At 38.8% G+C, this 23,967-nt stretch overlaps 2 protein-coding genes across 6 annotated transcripts in view; one reads left to right on the top strand and one right to left on the bottom strand.

The window, feature by feature from the left end:
- RFC1 (replication factor C subunit 1) overlaps positions 1-8,018 on the top strand; it is a 33,521-nt gene extending 25,503 nt beyond the window's left edge. For all 3 annotated transcript variants that reach the window (XM_040063758.1, XM_040063757.2, XM_040063756.1), the window contains 11 exons: positions 691-805; positions 1,243-1,331; positions 2,323-2,460; positions 2,818-2,913; positions 3,076-3,174; positions 3,615-3,769; positions 3,885-4,002; positions 4,909-5,054; positions 5,507-5,720; positions 6,754-6,945; positions 7,490-8,018. In XM_040063758.1, coding sequence (XP_039919692.1) covers positions 691-805; positions 1,243-1,331; positions 2,323-2,460; positions 2,818-2,913; positions 3,076-3,174; positions 3,615-3,769; positions 3,885-4,002; positions 4,909-5,054; positions 5,507-5,720; positions 6,754-6,945; positions 7,490-7,591 — 1,464 coding nt within the window. In that variant the 3' untranslated portion in view covers positions 7,592-8,018. The remainder of the gene's footprint in view (positions 1-690; positions 806-1,242; positions 1,332-2,322; positions 2,461-2,817; positions 2,914-3,075; positions 3,175-3,614; positions 3,770-3,884; positions 4,003-4,908; positions 5,055-5,506; positions 5,721-6,753; positions 6,946-7,489) is intronic.
- Positions 8,019-8,433: 415 nt separating this feature from the next.
- Positions 8,434-23,967, bottom strand: part of WDR19 (WD repeat domain 19) — a 38,341-nt gene continuing 22,807 nt past the window's right edge. For all 3 annotated transcript variants that reach the window (XM_040063752.2, XM_040063753.2, XM_040063754.2), the window contains 11 exons: positions 22,925-23,037; positions 21,974-22,042; positions 21,537-21,614; positions 17,030-17,126; positions 14,833-14,957; positions 14,100-14,181; positions 13,371-13,521; positions 11,929-12,052; positions 10,144-10,220; positions 9,345-9,465; positions 8,434-8,564 (listed from right to left, as the gene is read on the bottom strand). In XM_040063752.2, coding sequence (XP_039919686.1) covers positions 9,351-9,465; positions 10,144-10,220; positions 11,929-12,052; positions 13,371-13,521; positions 14,100-14,181; positions 14,833-14,957; positions 17,030-17,126; positions 21,537-21,614; positions 21,974-22,042; positions 22,925-23,037 — 1,031 coding nt within the window. In that variant the 3' untranslated portion in view covers positions 8,434-8,564; positions 9,345-9,350. The remainder of the gene's footprint in view (positions 8,565-9,344; positions 9,466-10,143; positions 10,221-11,928; positions 12,053-13,370; positions 13,522-14,099; positions 14,182-14,832; positions 14,958-17,029; positions 17,127-21,536; positions 21,615-21,973; positions 22,043-22,924; positions 23,038-23,967) is intronic.

The raw sequence follows: 23,967 nt of genomic DNA, 5'->3' as shown, positions 1-23,967 counted from the left end.
CTGGGCTTGCTCTTAGCTACCTCAGGACTCTGCAGAGCATTTCTCTGTGCTTCACAGGAAATGCCAGCAGAACAGACCAAGGCTGTGTGTGCTCAGTGCTGTGTTCTGGCTGCCTCTGGCAGGGGAGTTAGCTGATAAAAGAGCTGCTGAGTTGTGTCAGGGACTGTGTTAATGCTCCTTGGGGAGTCATGTGCTTCCTGTTGGTTAAATAGTTAAAAGTTTCTCTTTCCTGCAGCTTTCAGAGCCATGTGGTATGTTTCTTTGTTATGCAGCTGGAAATTCCATGGAGCTTAGCCAACCCGGGCTCATAACTCTGTTTCTAACCCTTCTGGCAGTTCTGTTAATCTTCCAAAATTTAATATGTGCCAATGACTCCAATGCTTCCCCATTCTCCTCAATTAAAACAAAATGAAAACCAAGGAAAGAAAAGAACCTCCAACAGCCAGCCAAACAAAAAACTAAAAAAGCCCCAAACAATTTAAAGAAAACCCAAACAAAAAAACAATTTAAAAAAAGCCACCACAAAAAAAAATATAAAAATAATCTCTTTTGGGCCTGTCTGTTCCATACATGGTTATAAATATTTTGAATGGCTAGAGAAAAGGAATATAAGGGGAGAAACCTATTAAAGCTGTATGATTTTTCACTGATCTGTGTTCTCACTTTTTACGTGGTTTGTGTTTTGACCAGGAACTGGGGTATAGCTATGTGGAGCTGAATGCCAGCGACACCCGCAGCAAGAACAGTCTGAAGGAAGTGGTTGCTGAATCACTTAACAACACCAGCATCAAAGACTTCTGTTGTGGTGCGTCTGTTGTTGGAAGGAGATTTTTGTTTTGAGTCTGGTTAGAGGAAGGACGGAGCTTCCTTATTACACAGCAATGTTAGGAATTTATCTTGCTTGTCAGGTGGAGGGACCTGGCTCTAATAGGGATGGGTTCATGTAGTAGCTGTTAGATTTCTTCTTCAATTTAGAGTTTAATCCTGCTATTCATAGCATGAGTTGTTAATCTGCACAAACTGCTCAAGAACTCTGCAGTTGCTCCTCTGTTCCTTGGGACTTGTTTCTCTGAAAATGACATGAGTTTTTCAGTCTGGTCTGTGAACACAGATTCATGTGATCAAGTGGCAGAGCCACCACCTCAGTTGTCTAGGCTGGGGTTATCTTAGTTAGCATTGGGTAAAACTCTGAGCAAGACTCCTTTATTCCCATCTCATTTTCTTATCCATATTCATTTTCAGGTGCATCTTCATCAGTTAGCAGGAAGCATGTATTGATCATGGATGAAGTGGATGGTATGGCAGGCAATGAAGACAGAGGAGGGATTCAGGTGAAGCCACTGTAGTTCCTAGCTAATGCCATTGCCAAGAGTGTGTGCCATATATAGCAGAAAACAGTCAAGCTACTGCTTTCCTCAACTCACTGTCCATAAACTCACTGCAGAGTACAGTCTGATGTGTTTTAGAAGCCTTTGTGTAAGAATTGTGTATTGGTAGAGAGGGGCAAAAGGATACTTGTGTAGAAGAAGCCTAGAGTGTGTGCACTTCAGAACAGATACATGTGTCCTAAGGTCTCTCTAAAGTGATATCTCCCTGCAGTGGGAGGTTCATAGTCTGGCTGGGAGTGTCGCTCTTTTGCATTGGCAGTAACACGGGTTACTAATGTGTGGCATGGGCAGCAGCATCCTTTGTTCTCTTTATTAGCTCCAGTTTTAGCTTCTGAGGATTTCCTATAGTCATGTGCAGTACTTTGACAGTAAAGGATATACAGATTTTTAGCTCAGATGCAGGTATTTCCATTGCAGGAACGAAACTCAACTGAATTTCACCTTCATTAGAGCTAGGAAAATTTGTTCTGGCAAGCCTAGAAATCATGAATCCTCTTGGAGCAGGGATGAGCTGATCTTTTTACTTTCTTCTTTTTCATTATTTGTGGCAGGTTGCAGACAGAAGGCTGTGTGCTCCCCCTGGGCATAAGCCGGGTCAAACTGGCCTTTGGAGAAATGAGTCTAGTTCTGCAGGTGGACAGCTGTACTCTGGGCTGTTGGTCTTCATTGCTTCTTGAAGACAGTTCCAAACATAATCGGTGGAAGTAGACAGTGGGAGTGGGTAGGCAGCAGATCTCTTGCAGCTGAATAGAACAGCAAGTGAAAATGTTGGCAAGGGGCTAGGTTTGCACTGTGTAGAAATGTGATTACAGCAGGAGGAGTGTTAGGGACTTGGCACCTGTCAAGGATCTGATTTAAGGCAGGGACTGATGACATTCTAATTGTTCCTGTTATCCAAGTTACCTGATGTAATTGTAACATGTTTAAATTACAGGAGCTGATCGGATTGATCCGACACACGAAGATTCCCATCATTTGTATGTGCAATGATCGCAACCATCCTAAAATGCGCTCCCTGGTCCACTACTGTTTGGATCTTCGTTTTCAGAGACCTCGTCTAGAACAGATCAAAGTAAGTAGACTGTGGCTTTATGGACTGCACTGAATTACCATCAGTAACTTCAGTTTTCATGTGGCAGAGTAACTGTTTTTCAGAATGAATAATCTGACTTTTTTTCTTCCCAGTGCCTTTTGGATTTTAGATGTCTGCCTTAAGAATATATCCAAAAAGTGGTTTTATAAAATAAGCATGCTCCTTTTTATACCAGTGGTTAATGATGGTTTATGGTTATGAGAGAAAATTTGAGCTATATGTGCTTTAGAAATTCAGAAAAATATGCAATGCTCTTTCATAGACGTGTCAGCGTGTTCTGCTGGGGGAAAAATTCATAGGAATTCTCTAGTGACAGTTCCTCAATTGTGATTACAGGGTGCCATGATGTCTATTGCATTTAAAGAAGGTTTAAAAATTCCCCCACCTGCTATGCAAGAGATAATCCTGGCAGCAAATCAGGACATCAGACAGGTCAGTATCCATTCAGCATCAGTGACCATTCAGATAACAGATCATGTACATTAACTTCAAAGTATTTGAGCAGTATTTTTATGTATAAAGATCAGGCTGTTACTGCTGGAGTCTTCCATTTAAATTCTATTATGCTACCAAAATGTAAATTTTATTCTTTAGGTTTTGCATAATCTTAATATGTGGTGTGCGAAAGACAAATCACTGACTTATGATGAGGCTAAAACAGATGCCAGCAGAGCCAAAAAGGACATCAAACTGGTAAGTGTCAAATACTGAATTGGCTTTTACTGTCATATTCTGATAGAATCACTAGGTTTTATAAGCATCTTTTGAACTGAAGCACTGAATAAAGCAATAAAGCCTAGGTGCCAAGAGCTACCGCATTTGCCACAAGTAGCTGAGGAGTTGTATATCAAGGACTGAGTGTATCTTTTGATATACTGGTCTCTCATGTAAGATGCAATTATGAAGCTCATACTTCCCATCCATTGTTCTCTGCTTAGGAGTTAATTCTCTTACTATCAAAAATAGAATACAGTTCTTAAAACTGGTAAAGTTCTAGGGTGGAAATACTGAACGTGGAGCTTGTGCTGATGAGTCAAGATATTTGTGGATACTAATTTAGTTGATGCTGTGCTGTGTCTTACTTTTTGTGTTGACCTTCTGGCCACTGACTTCTTGAAATGTCATTTATTTAGGGCCCTTTCGATGTTGTCCGGAAGGTTTTCGCTACTGGAGAGGAGGCTGCTCGTATGTCTCTTATAGACAAATCAGATCTTTTCTTCCACGATTACTCGCTAGCACCACTCTTTGTCCAAGAGAATTATGTGCATGTGAAACCAGCTGCTGCTGGGTGAGTTACTCCAAACCCTAAACTGACTTAGGTTTTTTTGTCAGGAAGTCAAAGTAGACCAAAACCTATCTGGAGATTTCTGCTTTGTAATAAAATCAACTTCATTTTTTTCCAGAGGTAATTTAAAGAAGCACTTGGTGCTCTTGAGTAAAGCAGCTGATAGTATATGTGATGGTGATATTGTGGACAGGCAGATTCGTAGCAAGCAGAACTGGAATCTTCTTCCAACACAGGTGAGCGCTTACCACTCATTTTATGTTCTTTAAGGGGTGTCCAGTGTTAAAGGTGGATCTGTGGAGATTGGTGTTTCAGTGTGATTATATGATCTGTATAGTTCATACTTCATGTGGTGTTCTCTGTTCCACTGGTGATCAGAAGTTTCCCATATCCATACTGTTGAGCCCATGCTGCAACATGAAATGAAGTCTTCTGAAACTTGGAAAAGTTGGACTGTCACAAAGCATAGAAGCATGTGGTGTGTTTCACTTGTGCTGTTACAAAGCTGCTTTGTCCTTCCTCTCACCAGGGCAGGATTTCTCCCAAAGCATAGAGGACTGAAGTTTGGTCAGTGTACTTCTTTTAATGCTCACTGAAACACTGACAGGACTTGTGCTTCAAGGATTATGGCTGGCATTGTAGGTGGAATTGGAAGGCACCTCTGGAGGTCATCTAGTTCACCCCCCTGCTCAGTACAGGTCCAAAGAGCTGAATTGCTTAGGAGCATAACTGAATTGCTGTATATTTGCAGTGTCCTTTGGAAATGTCTCCTTCACCATGTCTTTGTGTTGGAGATCACTTGTTTGTGTGAAGTGAGTATTTGTCTGACTGCACTCTAAACTGGACACGAGAAAAGGCCTTGTTTTGGGGTTGGGGTATATTTTTTGAGTTTTGAAACCCAGATAATTTCACTGGTATTTTAGAACATGGTAAGAAACAGGGTGGTACAAGGGGTGAAGCCGTAACCTAACAGGGATAGACCAGAAATAAGCAATTGAGAGAGTTCTCTTAAACTCTCCCCACTGCGGCCCTGCATTGACTGCCCCCCGTTCCCTGGGGCCAGTGCAGTGCAGGGCAGTGTGTCATGGTGTCCATGAGACTTTCAGTGTGATTTGAGTTTGGCATGTGTGTTACTTTTTCAGGCTATTTATGCAAGTGTTCTCCCAGGGGAGCTGATGAGGGGTTACATGTCCCAGTTTCCTGTCTTTCCCAGCTGGCTGGGGAAATTCTCATCCACAGGCAAACATGATCGTATCATTCAAGAACTGGCAATGCACATGAGTCTCAGGTAGTACTGACATTCCTCTGATACAGTTCTTTCTTGTGCAGTTCTTTATATACCACCAATTTCTTAAACAAGTGACATGCTCATGGTGTTCTGTGTGTGTGTTCCTGTGTTATTGGTGACACTTTTCTCAGTGCTTAATTCAAACAAGTCAAAACTGGAAACACTTTTAGTATAGTCACAAGTACCTTGCATTTTTCTTTTTTCCCCTGAAGTTGTTTCTCAGTTAGGGATGTGTTTCCCCAGACTGTTTGGTGTTCAGATACCTTGCATTGGATATTCCCTAATGCAGGTATGGCAAAAGGAATGGCACAGTACAACTTGCAGTTTGCTCTTAAGGCATCTGATTGTTGATTTGCTGAGGGCCTCCTTACCTATTTGTTCTTGTCTTTAGAAGTCAGTGGTGCTGGTTGGACAGATTTACTTACTCAATTTTTATTTTCAATTTGACAAAGAACTCAGACGTGCAAGAGGACAGTAAATATGGAATATTTGTCATATTTGCGGGATGCACTTGTCCAGCCCTTGAAAGACTTTGGAGCAGATGGTGTACAACAAGCTATAGCATGTATGGACTCCTACTGCTTGATGAAAGAAGACGTTGAAAATATCATGGAAATAAGCACATGGGGAGGCAAACCCAGTCCTTTTTCAAAGCTGGATCCCAAGGTAAAATTCACCAGTGATTTTTTTGTTTTGTTTTCTTCTGTATCTTAGAAGAGGAATCCTGGAATAATTGCTATGGTATGGATGTGCTTTGGAAAGGCTGAAGTTGGTGCAGCAGCTTAACCATAATTGATAGTAGGCTTTGTGAATCAGCTGTCAAACACAAACTAAAACTTCAGGGCTAAGTTCTAAAGATAATCAGGCTGTACTTCACTCAGGAGACTTACACTTTTTGTTCCTGGTGTAAAGGTTTACTGGGAGTCAGTTGTGTTTTGGGTATAGAAGCAGAACAGAGGAAGGACAGGGAAAGCTGGTACCTTTCTAGAGGCAAGCCCTGGCTGTAAGATCTGTGTCCTTCAGGCACAGCCTTGCCTTTCTTACAATCGTGCAAAGGAGGAGGGACACAAGCTGCCTGTGTTACAGAGGAGGCCCTGCATTCAGAGGCTGCCTTGCAGCTTGCACCTTTCCCAGTCCTGTTAGATAGAACTGCCGACCTGGGGTGCTTCGTGTGCTGCTCTTCCAGTGTCCAGCTACTGCACTCCAGTGGTTGGGAACCTCACCTGGTACAAGGTGAGCTTAAGCTCAAGTTGCTCTTACAAACCAGGCTAATGTGATCTGAACCATCATCTCCCTCATCCAGGTCAGGTGCTCACAGAAAGGGAAGAACCTGCTGGGAATTAAACCTACATTACTTTCAGGTGTTTTCCCATAGTCTAAATATGCTGTTTAGTCTGGCAAGTGTACAGTGCTGCTGAAGGAGACTCTGGTGTGACTGTGCTGAAATTATTGTAGGCCTAAGCAAGAAGCATCTGAAGGTGCACACTTTATTGAGGATTATGTGGGACTTGTTTAAAATGAGCCTTCCCCATACAGCTCTTAAGGCTTTCTGTGTCCTTCTGAGAGAGTGGTGTCTTCTATGTATCTTTGGTCACATCTTTCCAAAGGAAAGTTGATGTGGAATCTCTCTGTAAGTTGGTTAGCTAACAATCTACAGTTCCAAAACTGATGCTCAGTTTCCTTCCTTCCCCCCTTCCAGGTCAAAGCAGCTTTTACACGTGCCTACAACAGAGAGACACATCTGACTCCATATTCACTTAGTTCTGTCAAGGCATCTAAAAGGCAGTCGGGATCTGCAGTGACCTTAGATCTGAGTGAAGACTTGAATGTGGAAGAGATCCAGTCTGATGAGGATGAGCAGGATACTGTTGACAGTGATGCAATGATTAAGGTGATTTAATTTCCTCAGTATTACCACCCCCTGAAGTGTTGGGGCTTTTTTGTTTGTTTTTAGTTACCTTTCTGTGACTTTTAACATCATCTTAATGAATTAAGGAAAAAAATCATAGTAGATATTAAATAAATAATCTCTCATCTTTTAAATCTTTAACTGTGGTAGTGTAGAAAAGTTTAAGTTACTTCCATCCATTGTCTTATGTTGGACCAAGGTGAGACCACTCTAAATCTATGAGTTCTGCATCCAATTCCAAAAGTTAGTAATGTTTCAAGTGTTGATGAGGTTGGTGCCAGGCCTGTGCCTGTGATTACTACAGATGACAATTCTAGTAATACTTTTGTAGGTATCACCAAATGGGGAACTGTGGTCAGCCCTAAGACTGAATATTGTAGTCTGTATTCTCCATGGCATTTGGAAACTTCACACCTGAAAGGGGAGGGAAAGAGGTGGCTTTTTCCTTAACACTGACTACAATTTGACTTAAGCTTTTGTCAGGTTGCAGCTGGATTTTAAACTGTCTGTATATTTCTGTTTGTAGCAAAAAAAGGTGAAGTCTTCCAAGCTGCCAAAAAGAGAGAAAAATGAAGAAACAACAAAAAAAGAAGGAAAAAGAAAAGAGAAAACAAGACACTTAGAGTAAAATTTTGCTTTGGACACAGCTTTGCTTATCTGACTTCTGCTAGGAATAGGAAACAGATCCAGTGCTGGTGCTGGGAAAGTAGAACCAGTGCATTAAAATTCTCCTCTTATAGAGGTGCTGTAGCTCTTGTGCTCTCACACTGCTGTGCTTACTCTTGACATGTTACAAGCTCTGTCCTTGTGCAACAACCACCAGGTGTGTGAACATGCTGAAAATGTCATGTGTAGTTACCTGGCATTTCTGCTGAGTCTTCCTAGGATTTCACTGCTTTTTTTTTTTTTTTTATATAAATCCCCTGGCATTATGTGGTGAAGTCTTGTAAATAGTACGTGATGCAAAAACCTCATACATAAATAGCCTATTTGTACATTACAGAAATTAAGCAGTATATGAAATGACAATAAAATGGTTCAAGGACTCTTTTAAAGCTTTGGTTAAGTTCATGGAGTGTTCTGTCCTGTCTCCCTCCTTTATTTCACTGCCTTTTCTTTCCTTTGCGTACCATGATGTGGCATTCCTCTTTTCCTACAACTTCCTTTTTGTTCAGTGAGAAACACAGAAAAGCAGTGAGGGATTTACTTCCAAAACTTGAGTAGCTTGTAGCTGTACAAGTTACATCTTCAATCAAAACCAGAAAAGAATATTTAAAGAGTAAAAAACGTTTAATTGAAAATATTCTTAACAGTTCAGAACTGATACTGAAAAAAAGAACAGTAGGTAGGAGGTTTTTCTTTTTTTCATTACAAAGATGGCCCTGTGGTTTGTCTTTGGTGCAGGTAAAATGCAGATTTTGTTTGTATTAATTATCGGTTTTATTACTACAATAAACCAAAGTACAAAAATTATCAAAAGCTAAATAGTTACAGATACACAAAATAGAAGTGACATGGCTGATATTAGGCCTTTCTGGGGAAGAGATGTGTGATGTAGTGATAGAGCTTTCCTTGCTGCTTGCCAGCCAACACAAGCAGTTCTGGAAATAAACAGAGGTGGTTAATTATTCTTAAATACCCTGTGATAGCTGATCAGGAACAATAAAATCAACTAAAAATTCCCCAAAAGAGCTTTAGTCCATTACTCTGACCTACAACTGAGTTTTTATGTAAGGTATTTGCAATAGTAAATCTGCTTTGAAATTATTAACATTATGAGGAACAATGTTAACTCATTTTTAGTTCCCATTTAAAAAATAAAAAAACCCCAAAGTCCTGGCTCTAAGTTTTGGTCTAGACAGAGCCATGCTCTTATTCTTTGGTATGAGTATCTCAGGCCCTTAGTTGTTGCTGTTATCCTGGGATAGATTCTGTTAAATAGGCAGGTTAGGATCATGTAACATGTATTTTAGATCGGCTCCTTTCAGATAGTACTCTTGCTCTCTCTCCCTCTCTCCCCACACTTAAACCCCTGCTGGAAGATCTGGAGAAGTTTGGATGATGCTGAGATCTTCAAACCATTCTCTGTGCTACTCAAGCACACCTGGTGCTCAGGAACACGTTCCAAACCAGAACAGCTTATGGCTGTTAATGTGGTCATAGGGGTAAACTGAGTTAAGGCCCAATTTACAACCAGGTTAGTTGCAGTAGCAAAACCTACTGGTGTTTGTATGCCTGAGGGCCAATAGGTGATAGAACTGGGTCACAGGTTATCTGAGGCATTGACCCAGGCTGTAAGTTCAGATTCCTTACAGGGAAGAATTCCCAGGGTTGTTTAGGATGAACCCTGTTAAGTAAAAAGTGCAGACTGTAGGACATACCTGAATTTATTGGTCCTCATCTTCTAGTTTGAGGTACTCTGTGCAGTCATTTATTTTCTTAAGATCAACAACATTAATCCTTTCAGAACACATGGGACATATGTTTTCAGTCTGTAACATGCTGTTTTAAAAGAAGGGTAACTGGTCAAAAGCTAATTCTAACATTTTTCAAAGGAAGTGGGGCCTGAGACATAAAACCTAGAGCAGAGTTCTGACCAGTGCTATGTAACAAGTGCAGGACAGAGCAATGGCTGCTTCTGTCTATGTTTTCAGCAGTTGAGAGCTAACACCACACCAGGAAGGCTGCTGTTTGCAGCACTGAAACATATAACAAAGGAGGTTTTAGCAGCTTCAGAGTCCCTGACATTGGAACAGAGCTATCCCATCCCGTTGTCATGTGGTTAGAAGGGACAAGACATTATTGCTGTCTTAGTCTGTACCCAATTCTACATGCATTTTGTTTGTTTTGGTGATTCCTGGTGCACTTGTGTTCCTGCCCTGCTCCCATTATCAGGCCTTCTTCCTGGACAGAGCTGAGAACTTCCACAAGCTCACCATCCATCTTCATTACCGTTCCTGTTGGAGCCCTGCATCACTGGCCCAATTCTTTATCACATCCTATCGTTTTGTCAGCTTTGAAGCAATGTTCTGTGAGCGTCTTACATGCAACTACCAAGTAAGGGGAATTCCTCTTCCACCCAGCCCAGCTGTTACGTGCTTTTAGTACCAAATGATCCATTAGATGCTAAAATAGGAACAAAAATCAGAATACTGCAATGGAAAAAAAATCCCAATTTACCTTTTGATTTCTGAGTAGAGGGCAGGAAAGTCACAGTGCGGGCAAACCGTCCAGTCATCGCGTACCATGTGCCGCCCCTGCACACAAAACCTGCAGGTAACTAAGGGGCAAGTGCCTGGCTGCAGAGAGCATTTGCTTTCCGAGCTGTTATTATGAAAAAGTCTCAGCAACTGAGTTCTAAGAGCTTGAATTAAAAGCCCCATATATGTGTTACTGTAGCTTGATTGCTGTGTAAATTCTGTAACTAGAAAAGGAGCACTCAGAGATGCAGTGTTATAATTTGCATTCCTCTTTTAAAAATGGAAATCTAAGAATACACTGAATTACAATGATTAAAATTCTTTTAGTTTGGCAATTCTAGAATGCTATCTGTAGATCTGTATCGAGAGCTGTACCTAAATCTGCTGGCATTTTTGGTGTTGTATATGACATACCAAAAATGTCCCCCAAGCACCTGAGCCCAGTAGGTCATATTCAGCACTCATGTTTGTGAGCCTGCCTGGCCTTTGCCTCTTTACATTTTCTCTTTTTTGCTACAATTTACTAGTTTACTTTTGATAGAATAAATTTGTACGTACCTTTTCAATACTATAAAAAACACAGCAGCACCTTGAACTATACTGAGAAATTTATGCTCTAATACAATATGCAACAGCAGACTGTTCTGACATTGATTCTCATTAGATATTTGAAAATGCCACACTCCTAACGTCTACAAACACCTGTGACATAAACAAACTGTGGCCAAGATGGAGTCTAAGTAAATATTGTGTAACATACATTAACGTGTACATTGTGTTTGTCTCAAATTTATATTTAAAACCCTTTGTTTTCCTAAAGGTATTACTTCTAAAGTATAACTGTCATTCTGCTAAACCAATAGAGCAAAATCACCCCACATAATGGATATTAATTTTTTTGTGAGACTTAATTCTTTAGTTTTAATAAAGAATGTTAACTCTAACATTTGTTTGCTGTTCAAGTTCTTTCTTCCTGCAATTTTAGTATGACAATTCACGTGAGCCCAGTAAAAATTGTGTTATACAGTAGCTGTACAGTAACGTCCACCAGGAATGTATGCCATCCTTACCTTTCCAGTACACTCTTAACGAAACAAAACACGTTAGAAGGTCTCATTTTTGTAAGGATGAGTAATGTAAGAAATGCTGAGGTCACTGCCTGAACCATTAGCATTGGATGTGCTTAAAAATTCCCCAAAACAGATTTTTGAAGGTTTGTTGGGTTTTTTTTTTTTTTTTTATTCAGTTGATTGATTTGGTCTTTTTTTTTTTTTTTTTTTTAAATTTGAAGTCTTGGTAACTTAGGGGAGGAGGGGTATGCCCTCCACAAGCTCCTGTACTTGGAAGAGGAAAGGGGGACTTCTGTTAGTTCTCTGAGCTCTGGAGCCCCTGGGCAAATGGCGGCGCTGCGGAGGCATCAGCAGCGCTAGCCTGTCTGCTCTCCCAAGTGCACCAGCTGCACCAAACGTGTGTGCTGGGGATTCCTGGTGCTGCACCTGCCTTCTCGGGAAGCTGAAGTCTCCCAGAATGACTTCCTGAATTTACTGGCACCCTCAAATGCCTGCTACTTGTAGGTAGCAAGTGGGGACGCTCTATGATAGTCAAAGACAAAAGAAATTTGGCAGGAGATTAGAAAATCCCATAAATGCATAAAAATATCTACCTTGGATCCACTAGCAAACTGAAGTTCAAATGAACTTATTTTTAGAAGGGAAAGCAGCTTTGCCTTTACTGTCACAGTGCAGAAAGCACAGCAGACACTCACAGTTGCAATGCAGTATGGAAGGTTGTTTTTACAGCTGGGACACAGAAGATCACACTCTGGGAGCTGGAAAGCACAGTAGGGACAGGCTGTTGTTGGCTCTTCTGTCTCAGTTGTGTCACGATGTCTAAAACATAGATATAGCTGTGATAAAAGCCTCACGCTGCTTGGACTTATCAAAGCTGTTTTACAATGCCTTTGATACTTAGCAAGTGTTTTTCCTTTGAGTTATGTGCATAGCTTCTAGCTGCTATTTTACATTCTGTCAGCTCCTTCCTTTTAACTATCACCCAAGCTTCATCCCAATTACTGCAACTCAGAAATAGGTCATTTTCCATTTAATTAGAAACACCACCACCTTTTAAGAGGTGTAAAGAGATCTTAATACTTTGTAAGATTTCAAAACTTAGGACCTATATGTATTGTCTATAAAGCTACAGTTTCTTTGTTTCAGAGTTCTTCTATGGCAGGACCACAAAGGAGTAACAAAAAACTGGCTTCCTGGTAGGATTATACCAGATTATATACATATTCTAACTGTCTCCAAAAAGGCTGTAAGAAGAGTTTCAGAGAAACACCATAAAAACCAGTATCCATAAAAAGCTGTGTAAGTTGAAACTCTTCAGGTCCTGAAAAGATGTAACCGATAGAAGGGAAATAAATAAAATATGGAGATGTTTAAAATCATAAATGACACGGAAAAGGGGAATCTCTCCCAAGAGGAAAACTATGGGGCACCACCTTAAACTAGCTAGAGACCAGTCCTGACTCAATGGTACTTGTAGGAGTCAACTCTCATTAAATATTTACATGACTTTAAGCAGAGCGATTAGATAAGCTCATGGAGAGCTTAGAGACTTAAGAAAAAAATACCTAAACCACCTGTATAAGCTCAGCAAGCCCCTGAGCCTTGGTTACAGACTGGCAGAATAAAAGACTAAAGTGTTACATATGGGTGCCCTGCTCTTCTACAATTGCCTATGCCTCCCCTGGCAGAAAATATTGACTAGGATCAAAACAAAACCTCAGATAAAGAAGAAAACATCAGGAATTCATATACTTTATTTGCCTCCTTACTCTTCTTTATTTTAGCCATTTAGCCATCTAAATCACAGAAGAGCACAATGCTGCTGCTGTAGCAGCCAACAGTTTGGCTGTGGATTCTCAACTAGAAACCAAGTAAACCTGTGAGGCTGCTCTTGTGTCTGTATGGAGAAGATGGAAAACGCTATGGCTGGTTAGGAAGCATTTTAAATGCACATTGCATTTAAGGCTTATTACATTCAAAGAAAGTCTTTAACTCTCAGAGAAGGGTGGGAAATCATTCTTAGCCTTTCAAATATAAGACACTGAAATAATATATGAACAGTCTACAGGCCTTATGAGGAAAAACAGCATTGCAAATAAAGCCTTGAAATTGTGTGCATTTGATTAACATCACTCACCTGACCATTGTTTCAATTTTCTTTTTGTATTTTGGATCTATTTTACTCCGATACTCAGGTCTCATCAACATAGCAGCAAAACTGAAGGCTGAGTTTTTCAATCCTGCTCGGTGACACTCAATCACAGCTGAAGTCAAGATTGGCACAATATCTGTAACAGAATGAAACAATGATGTCAAATATTTATTTACCAATATTAATGTTTAAAGCCTTTGAGCTAACACAGCTAGAAAAGTACTGATGTAAAAAGACTATTTTTCTTCTTTGTCATGGTACACAGTTGCACAATTTGGGCCATCCCTGGAACCATATACAAGAAAACCATGGTTTCACTTCTCACTGCCTCACACTCTAGAAGCTCAGCAGGGCAGCAGGAATATTCTGACTTTAACCATTTCTCCCAAATCCGGTCTGCATTCTTTAAAGCCTATTTTTAGTCTATATTTTCCATGTACCCAAAAATCATTTTTGAAAAAGATCAATTAAAATTCTGTGATAAAGTCCCAGAACTAGTCAGTTCATTACACACAATCCTGAGACTGTGTGTGGTTGATGCTGCTCAGTACTGCAGCAATGTGAGGACAGATTAAAGTGCTGGTGAGCATCCCATCCTGGAGGCTGTGTCTCTCTTGCTGCCTACAGGATCACGGCGGGAGGATGAACCTTGCAATGCAGTGCTGATTAATGAGTTTCCCTGCAGAGCACAGCTCCTCTGCTGTCAGCACTTACGTGACGGGAACTTGCTGATGTTGTTGGCTACACGTATAAGCATCCGTGCTCCCTTCATGTGATCACCACGTTTCACGTGAATCTGGAATGCAGCAAAGAAACCGCATTTATTGCAGCCATTGGAGAGTAATTCCTGCAGCCTGCTCTTGGCATTCATTCATCCTGCTGCTCCATGCCAGCAGCTCCTTCATGAAACTGAGCAGAGTTGGACTACAGAAGGGACCAGAGACCGCAGCATGGCTCTTCCCCAGTCTTTCTGGCCTTCAGCCCACCACTTGCAGCTCTTGCCTCACTGCTGGTAGGGAGGCCAAAGCTGGTTGTAGGAATGGATATCCTGACGGGCATCCTTGGGTTAACTAATAGAAAACATTTGACCCCTGCTTGATTTCATTTCCAGAAAAGCGCTGATCTACTTATGGATAATAACCTCAAATACAATAACAACAATAATAATAGTTGTACTAGTAGCATAGTATTTGTAAGCATGAATGCAGAAGAAAAGTAGGAAGCCACATGTAATTTTCAATTATTCAGTATTTAAAAAAAGAATATGCTACTCAAAGAGGCAGAAAGAACTATGGATTGTCCTGAAGCTTGCTGTAAGCATGCACTTGGATTCTGTGATGCAATCTATATGACAACATAATTTATGCACACAGAGCATCCATACATACAGTTCAATAAATCAGACACTGTGCAACTAAGACATAAATTCAATTTCTCAGTTCCTTACCTTCACTAAAATATAGCTGTGTAGAATCATAAGGTTTGTAGCCATCTCAGAAGAGATTTTAATTTTCTGGGTCTTTAACTCTGAATACATACTGAAAAGAACATCACGTGCATTTCGATAGTTTCCTTAAAAAAACAAACAACAATTAACAGTAAATTTAATTTTTCATAACAATATCTTTACTAATGACATATAGGGAAGCTGAAGTTATGTTGACCCTTTGAATAAAACCATTGCATGACAATTCCTTTGGAAAGCCACAAGCAGTTGCTTGTCACAGTATCCTAAACAATATCAGCTAGGAAGTTTAAAAAAAAAATTATACCTGGAGAAGTAAACTAAACAGTAGCAAAATATGTAAGACGGCAATTTAATATAATGAAGTTTAAAAGTGGAAGATGTTTTCACAGCATTTAAAGTTGGGTTTGGGTTTTTTTTTTGTTCAATGTCAGATATTCAAAAGCTATTTTTTAAATGTCAATTTAGCATACTTTTACTTGATCATTTGCCTTGGCAACTCCATGCCTCTGCAACCAAACAAAACCAAAACCTGTCAAGGGATAGGTAAAAATTGAATGTTACTTTACTAGCTTATACTGCTTCAAGGTTACTATCGAGGATTGTCCTGAAACCACAGGATTTCATTAAATTATCAGTGTAGCTGAAATCAAGTAGTGATTTGAAATTCTTCTATTCTTAGTTGTTTTTTTCTTGTTTTGTTTTGGCAATTGTTTTGCTGGTTGTTTTGGGATTTTTTTGCATTATTAGAGGCTGAGAAAGTCATACTCTTCGCAGCTGGAGGCATTTAAAGGAAATTCCAGTTATTTCAGCAAACATTTTCCTTTGCCTCCCTATATTTCTCTTATCAGCAGATGTTTTTACTCTGCAGAGCAATTTGTAATGTTTTGTTATACACTACAATTGAACTGAATTGTGAAATTTGTGTGAGACAGCTAAATTAACTTCAGAATTAGTTGCTGGAAAACAACATTATTCTTTTATACTGTATTACTGACTCTCAGTATAACAGAGTCTTTAAATCATATGATTACATAAAAACGACTTCATGGAAAACTGCACTAAAAATGGATATCCAAAGAAAAATACCAAGCAGTATGACTTAAATATTATTATTAGATGGATTTTTAAGGAAAGAACAAACTATATTGCTGCAAATTTCACAATCAAGCTCACTGAAATTTGCTGAAGGAAGAGGGGGCTGATGCAAAACTGCCTCTCCAGAAGAAACAGTTACTGCAAGATTGGTGCTTTTAGTGAGACAAACACTGTACTTCTAAGTACAATGTTGCAGAGCACATTTATACTACAAGGGAATATGAAATATAGGATGGGATACTGCATTCTAGATACAAATTTTCAAATTCAGAGAAGCTAGTAAATATTTAAACCTTTGAGCCTTTGCATTTCCTGCTTATATAATTAGCTCAAATACATTATTCACTACTATGATGGATTGGGAGATTTGCTTGCCAAGGGTTTCAGAGGTTTTTCCACTCCTTAGCCCAGTGCTGAAGAACAGCCCATAAATGTTAATTTGCCTGGGTTATTCCCGAGGCTGCTATTTTTCCTTTATATATTTTTCTTTTACATAATTGAAATGAAAAGCAAGCAGTGTTATGGTAGGGTTGTTTCCATGGCTACAGAGGAGTGTGAATAATGGAGGTGGCAGCTATTTTGCTTCTAGCCCTCTTTTTTTTTTCTTTTTTTTTTTTCTCCCTAACTTTAGCAACCCATTACAAAGGAAAACCAAGCTTAAAGTAAGCATGGGGGTATTTTACGTTTGGTCCTTCAACAGAAATCAACTCCTCTGCCCATTTTCCACTGATAAATGTCAGACTAAAGGTTCAATACCAAGTCAGAAACCCTATGGAGAAATGGCAACTCTATAACCTGTAATAGACAGAAATGTAAAGTCACAGGCTGTTTTAATCACTGTGTTTACTTGAATGTAATAAAGAACACAGATATTTTCCACAAGTTTCTTTTTTTCCCAATATTTAATATACAGCGTGAGTCCACAGGTTTTCCCCAAGTCTACTTTCAATTTCAAAACTGAACTTGAATATAATTAAAAGCACACGTCTTCTGTAAGTACAATCCTACACAAGTAAGAGCACCCTGAGTACCTAAGGAGGTAGCATGAGAGATGCCATCACACCGGAGAAAAGAGACTTACCAGCACACTGCTCCTCCCTGGCAATGATGATGGCAGTTCTGGCAGCATCTCGGTACTGCTGCAGGGCCATGTACAAGCGGAACAGGTACTTGGCATCCTGAACGAAATCACACAAAAGCAATGAATACCGACCACATACATACTGCTGGATTCCCTTTCTTGACTTGCTCATCCACCACCACACTGTCCAAAGCAAGCAGACAAGCTTGCTTTGTGAAGAGCTCACTGTATGAACACGCTCCAGCTACGCCCCAGTCACCTGCAGGGTTTGGCTGGTGCCCAGGCACGGAACGCCCGCGCCGAGCACCGAGGGAGCCCCGGCAGGTGCTGGCCAAGCCCTGTCAGGAGGGATGCAGAAAGCCACGGCCACTACGCACATGGAGAGTTGTACAGGGGGAAACCAAACAACTCCAGCTGCGTGGGCATTTATAGCGTCAGAAAAGAACCCAGGGGCTCCTTGTAAATACAGAAGTCTTGCCAGAAATGCTTAAATTGCGTTATGGATCTAAATGCAAACATTGCGTAGTGTGGATGCAGATGACAAAATCTGACCCCTAATGAATGTCTTGTTCTGGGACCAGATGGTAGACATTCAAGACAGCTAAAACACTGAACATTAGGGGACAACCAGCTAATAAGATGTATAAAACTTATAATTTGCTATACCAGGTACTTTTGATAATTATGTAATCCCAAGAATGGCAAATGTAGCAAACAGCTCACCCAAAACAGGCAAATTAGTGAAATAATTTTAAAAAAGAACTAAAAACCAAGATGGCAATATTGTAGAAAATAAATATGAGTTCTATTTTTGTAAGTGTATACAAATGTCTAGAAGACTAGTAAAAAAACACCAATGACAGAAAGAAAGATTGGTCCTTGATAACAAATCAGAGTTGGTCTGGTTTTGAGAAAATTCTCAATAGGTAATTATTAAAAATACAAAATAAAATATAGGAACATAAAGGAAAGAATAGAAAAAGTAAATATTAAAAATATTCTATTTATTGCTACTAAAGAAGTAGAAAAAATAAAAAGCAAAATAAAATTACCTTGCTTATGTTGAAAAGGAAATATTAAGTGAAAAAAAAATTGGGCGCGTGTCACTATTTTGTATCATTAGCTGTGATTTCTAAAATGGGGTCAATAAAAAGTAAAGCCTGTACATGATAATCTTATAACTAGTAAATTTGGATTAAATTAAACTAAATATTGTATATAATGGTATGGTTCCAACTTAAATGTACAAATAAAAAAAGCAAAGACGACACTGGCAACTTTATGGAGAGCTTAGCAAAAAAATCCAAACCAACCAATTCTGTAATATTAGTAGTAAATCCAAACATTTAAAGTGTGTATTCTATGTTAAAGTGGTATAAAAATTACTGCAACAATAATTGTATTAATCAACGTTGTGTTATTCTCTGGAATTCTGTGTGGGTTTTGTATGTGAGTCTCAGACACAGCAAAAAAAAAAGCGCAGAAATTCAAGGGAACAGAAATATTAAAAGTATTTCCTTATAGAGAAGATGACTGCACAGATTAGCTTGCACTTAAGAAGCAAAGAAAAATTACAAAAAAATCACAAAAATAAAAGCAAGAGAGAAAGAAGCGCATATGGAAAGAAAAAAAGAGAAGACAGAATCTTCTTTTTACCTTGAAATACAAGGAAAAACATTAAGTGACCAAAAGTAATTACTGTTAATTAATGATGGAGCAGAATTTTAAGTAACACATGATTAAAAGGTTGAACATCATAAGAATTGTAACTTAAGAATAATGAAATAGTTATCTGGATAATAACGTAACTCCAACTACTTATATTAACAGATATTATTTATCCACTATACACAGCCTAAAAAAGAAAAATTGCTATTCCCTTAGTGGGATAAACCAAAAATTAGTAAAAAAGGGGGGTTATGACATAATTCTTCCCAACTTCTGACATCACCTAATGGCCACCGATGGCTATTCCACTGATGAATAGCAGAAAGCAGCACAACTTTCCCATCCAGGCTGCTTCTCCCCTTTCTCCTGCTGCAGCAGGAAAGGTTCCTGTCCCGACATGGACAGTGGTCTTATATGGCATTTGCCATGTTCCTAATTATATTTGACTTAAATAATATATTTTAAATACTTAGCTCCCCCCCAAAAAGAGAAAAGGAAAAAACCAAACCAAACCAAACCAAACCAAAAACAAACAAACAAAAAAAACCACCAAAAAAACCCAAGTGAAAGTAATTAAAGAAAAATTAGTCCCATGTTTTACTTTCATACTCCTACTTTTAAAGTCAGTAAGTTAAAAAGCAGAAAATGCAGGAAAGAATTTTCTAATACATCTCCTAAGATCTTTTGAAAATTTATTATTGTAATTGGGTTAGATATTAGATATTTATACTTTGAGTTTTTCTTTTTAAAATGTGTACTCAGAAAATATGCACACAGAAAACAGCAGAACCTTGCTAGTTAATGTTCCCTGAAAGAGTGCACATGACAAATTAAGGATCTTTATATGCTGAAGTTAGCAAACACAACAGTTGACATAATCACACATCTAAGTTTATAATTAGTCAGACAATAGTGTAGCAAAATTTTGGTGAGCATAATAATTTTGATAATATGGCACTTCATTCAAATGCCACACAATTGTTGGTTGTGAAAGATTTAAAGCAATCAGCCTGCTGTCAGTGATGATCTGGTTTGAAGAGCAGTGCTTGAAATGATGAACAAGTTTCTGCTGCATGGCTACTATTAAATTCACTCTTACTTTCAGCTCTACAAAAATGTCACGACATAGAAGCTTCTATTTTCTAAAAACAACAATATCTTGCTTGACAAGTTCAAAAACAGTCTCCATAGCATGATGAAGATAATGGTGTTGTTAAAGTAGTTTTTAAAGCAAATATGTAAGGTTTGATAAAATAAAATGTTGTTACTCACTGAGAGAGACTATGGTAGATTGGATTAAAGCATTCAGAAGAACAAGAGAGAGCTTTTAAATAAGGAAAACAAAGCTCTACACTGAAGTTCAAAACAATGTTACATACAGCAATAATAGCATTCAAAAAAATCCCAAGTATTTTCTAAAATTTTTAGAATTTATTCTCTTTGGACATCATACTGTAGCTCACTTCCCCTACCCAGTCCCATGGACTTTCTTGAACAAGGTAGCTAGACTGCTGTTCTGAGAAAAGAGACTGGATGCTACAGTTTCTCTCTGCCCAACTTCCAGCATAAATCTGAAATTAGTCTTGCTTACACTGTTACTGCATAGATTTTTCACCCAGTGCCTCAAACAGCTTAATTCCTTTTGGGTTCTTGCAGTTGAATTCTGGGGTTTTTTGCTATGTTTTGCTTCTTTCATAATTTTATTGAAGTTCACATTTCATATTAGATGTAAAGTAAGACGTAAATAACAAAGAGATACAGGTTTGGTTTGGTTCTTTTTTTTACCTTTTACAAAAGCAAAGTTTGCTTGGCCATCAAATGCCCATTGTCTCTAAAGGTCTAAAATCTCAAACCCTTAATCCATACGGAGAGGAAAGAGACAGAGTTTCCAATTTTTCCTAACAGAATTGCAAACCACAGCTGTAATATGAGGGGTGAAATCAACTCACTGCACTGAGCCCCTGTCAGCTCCATAATTACCAAACCTTATTGCCCTCAGCAAGGCATAATTTATTCTTCCATATATATCATATTGCACCTGACTGTATTTACATACAAATGACTTTGTATGAAACTCTAAGTTCCTTGACTAAGCAACTGATTGCAGACTGCAACACCCTCACCTGAGGTTTGGCTTTCACCACTTAGCTCACATTCCAGGTCTGCTGTAACAGGCCGTAAAACTTCAAGTGGTTCAGCCACATAGTTCCATGAACTCAAGCCCAAATATGACAGAATGTACAGTAAGCTCTATTATCATCAAAGCCATTCAGAAATCAAAAAGGAGCTGCTAATTTTGAAAATCTGTCCATAACATTTTATGCCTTACACTGATGTTGACCACAAGAGCTATTGTAGCCAGGTCAGCTTTGGGGTTTTGACCTGCATCTCCTACTTTTTCCCTTGCTTTTTTCCACCACAAAAGTCAGACCAACTCTGCTCCTGCAGGAAGAGAACAGTGCTGTAGCTCACCTCCAGACATACACATGCTGACTGTCCATCTGGGAAAGGCAACAGCCAGCTGACAAACTGGTGACAACAAACAGCTAACTTTTCCTTTTTACTCTCATTTTGAGCATTAATTTGGACCTCTGTCCAACCACCTGCTTTCATAAAGATGACTGAAGAAAACTATTATATCTAAGATAGTTGCTTCCTTTCTTACACTTCTGAATTTGGAGGTACTGGGTGAATGACTCACAGAATGATCATACATGTCTTGCTCCTTAACAAAAACTAAAGCACAGTCTGTGCCTACTATGAATTTTAGGACAAAGCAAGCTCAAAATATCTTGTAGCACAGAAATGCGACACAATAGCAGTGATAAAAATACAATACCTGGGGCATGCCATCTCCCTCTCCCATAAGATAGTCAATCAGCTGATTTGTTAGAGCTTTATCTTTTGCCCGTCCCACCTATTAAAAAAAGACACAAGGAATTATGATATGAAAGAAGAAGGGCAAAATAACTTACTCATAAGGAATCTTTCCATAAAGCACTGAAACTAGATAGATTTAGAACATGATTTTTTTAGTTCTGTATGTTCAAACCAGATGATTCCTTGGTTCATCAGCTTTGACATGCAGCAGTTTGTATTTATTTTCTAATGTGTTCAGTTGGGATTTTTAGACATGCTTAGATATCATCTTTACTGATACAGTTTTCCTTCTATTTGTAATCTGTTCAAACATACTCAGTGATGCTGGGAAAATGTCACAATACTGAACATAATGTCTTAAAAAGAAGAGTTTTTTGTTTTATCGAAGTTGCTTACTGTTTGAATTGCCATTTCCATAGCCAAGTTATCTTCTGTGCTTGGACTTTGCAAGAAGTGCCTTAATGCCTAAAATGATACAGAAGAGAAGTTAAAACTGAGACACATGAAACTCATTTTTTCTAGTTTTTATCAAGTTCTCTCCCTCTGAATTTTGATAAGACAAGTGGCACACTGAATGCTTATCTCAAGTATAGAGTTAGCAGCTGCTCTCACAGATATTCATGCACGAAACAATTGAGACTGCCAAATTCTGACGTACACCTTCACTAACTGTGAAGGATGTTCACAGCAATATGGTGAGAACAAAGTAATGATTAATGTAATTAATGTCACAATGTGATTAATGTCATAATGCTTTTAATGTCATGGAGCCCCCCATGCCACAGTTGAAGGAGCTGTCATCTACAATGGCCACAGTTTGCAAAGATCAGTCATATTATTTTGGTATGTGTTCAGTATGCAAAAGTCAAACTTTTCATAAGCATCAGTTCACAGACTTGTAACTGATCAAAAGTGTGTCAATTAACATACTTTAATTAACATCTTTTCTTCTTTTTAAAAAAGCTTTCAGTTAGGGCATGCTACAGCACTTAAATGAACTAGTTACTCTGCAACCAAGTCTCCACTGGTCAAGGCAATGAAACGTAAATAAATTGCTGCTGCAGATCATGACATTCAGAGATTCATTGACTACAGTGTATCATTGATTCAACTCAAGCTTCTATTGCTATGAAAACCCTATGTGCACGGCAATGTATCACTCATGGAACACAGTCTAAATAAATAGTAAATATAAACAGTTTGCTTACATTTTTAACCCTTTTAAAAATGTATCAGTATATCACCACTTAAGGCACATAAAATCTAATATGAACTTTCCTGAAGACTGTATTTTGAACAGTTTCTATAAACATTTAACTTTCACTGGATTATCCTTTAAGTACTGACCCGTCCATATTGACCACACAGCAAGAAAAATTTCCCCGCCTGAAAATGTTTCTTTTCTGCTTCAAAATATAGTGCAATGCTCTGATAATCTTCATTGGTAGTATTTTCAGAACCTGCAACAGACACATCCGAGTGACAGCAGGGTATTCTTATTAAATAAGATAAAGACCCCACTGAAAGAACATATTCCTATTCTACTTTGTTTTTCTACTTTTCAAAGAAAACCAAAGCCAAACAGACTCAAATTATGTCTTACACATTTTTCCCATTTAATCAGACTAAATGTCAGACATTAGGAGCTAATAACATAGTGAAATAATTGTTACCACAGGTTTTACACCATAATGAGATTTCTGTTTTTCACACAATCATAGAATAATGGAATGATTTGGGTTTGAAGGGATCTTAAAGATCATCTGCTTCCAAGCCCCTTGCCATGGGCAGGGACAACTTTCATTAGACCATCTTGCTCAGAGCACCATCCAACCTGGCCTTGGAACCTTCCCAGGGATGGGACATCCAAAACTTCTCTGAGCAACTTTTTCCAGCACTTCACCACCCTCACAGTAAAGAAATTTTTCCTGATATCTAATCTAAATCTGTCCTCCTTCAGTTTAAAACCATACCCCCTCATCCTGTCACTACATTCTCTTCTAAAAAATCATAATGAAATGGCATTGCTATGATCTGATAATGAATTTTTCCATCATGTCTTGGGCACAATAAAGCAGGGCAAGTGATTTTGAGATTATCACCTGGATTGCTTTCACAGTTTCAGAATATGGAAGCATGCTTGTATTGTACAAAGCAAGGCTATCAGGGCCAATGCAACCATGTAGCAGGGAGTACTAGTTAAGTCTTCTAACCAAGACTCCATTCTATTGTACACATGTGACAAAAAGACAGCCACTACTCCGAAGTTTTAAACTCCTTTTTTACCCACTTAGATTACAGTTTGAGGCATCCTATTTTGGATAGAAATAAGAAAACATAAGGAACTGTAGAACAATTGTGGTCACCTTCACAATCATCTGCAACCATAC

This window comes from Hirundo rustica, chromosome 5 (assembly GCF_015227805.2).
Source record: "Hirundo rustica isolate bHirRus1 chromosome 5, bHirRus1.pri.v3, whole genome shotgun sequence".
NCBI lineage: Eukaryota > Metazoa > Chordata > Aves > Passeriformes > Hirundinidae > Hirundo > Hirundo rustica.
Note: the sequence above shows the minus strand (reverse complement) of the source record. Positions and strands in the feature narration are given on the sequence as shown.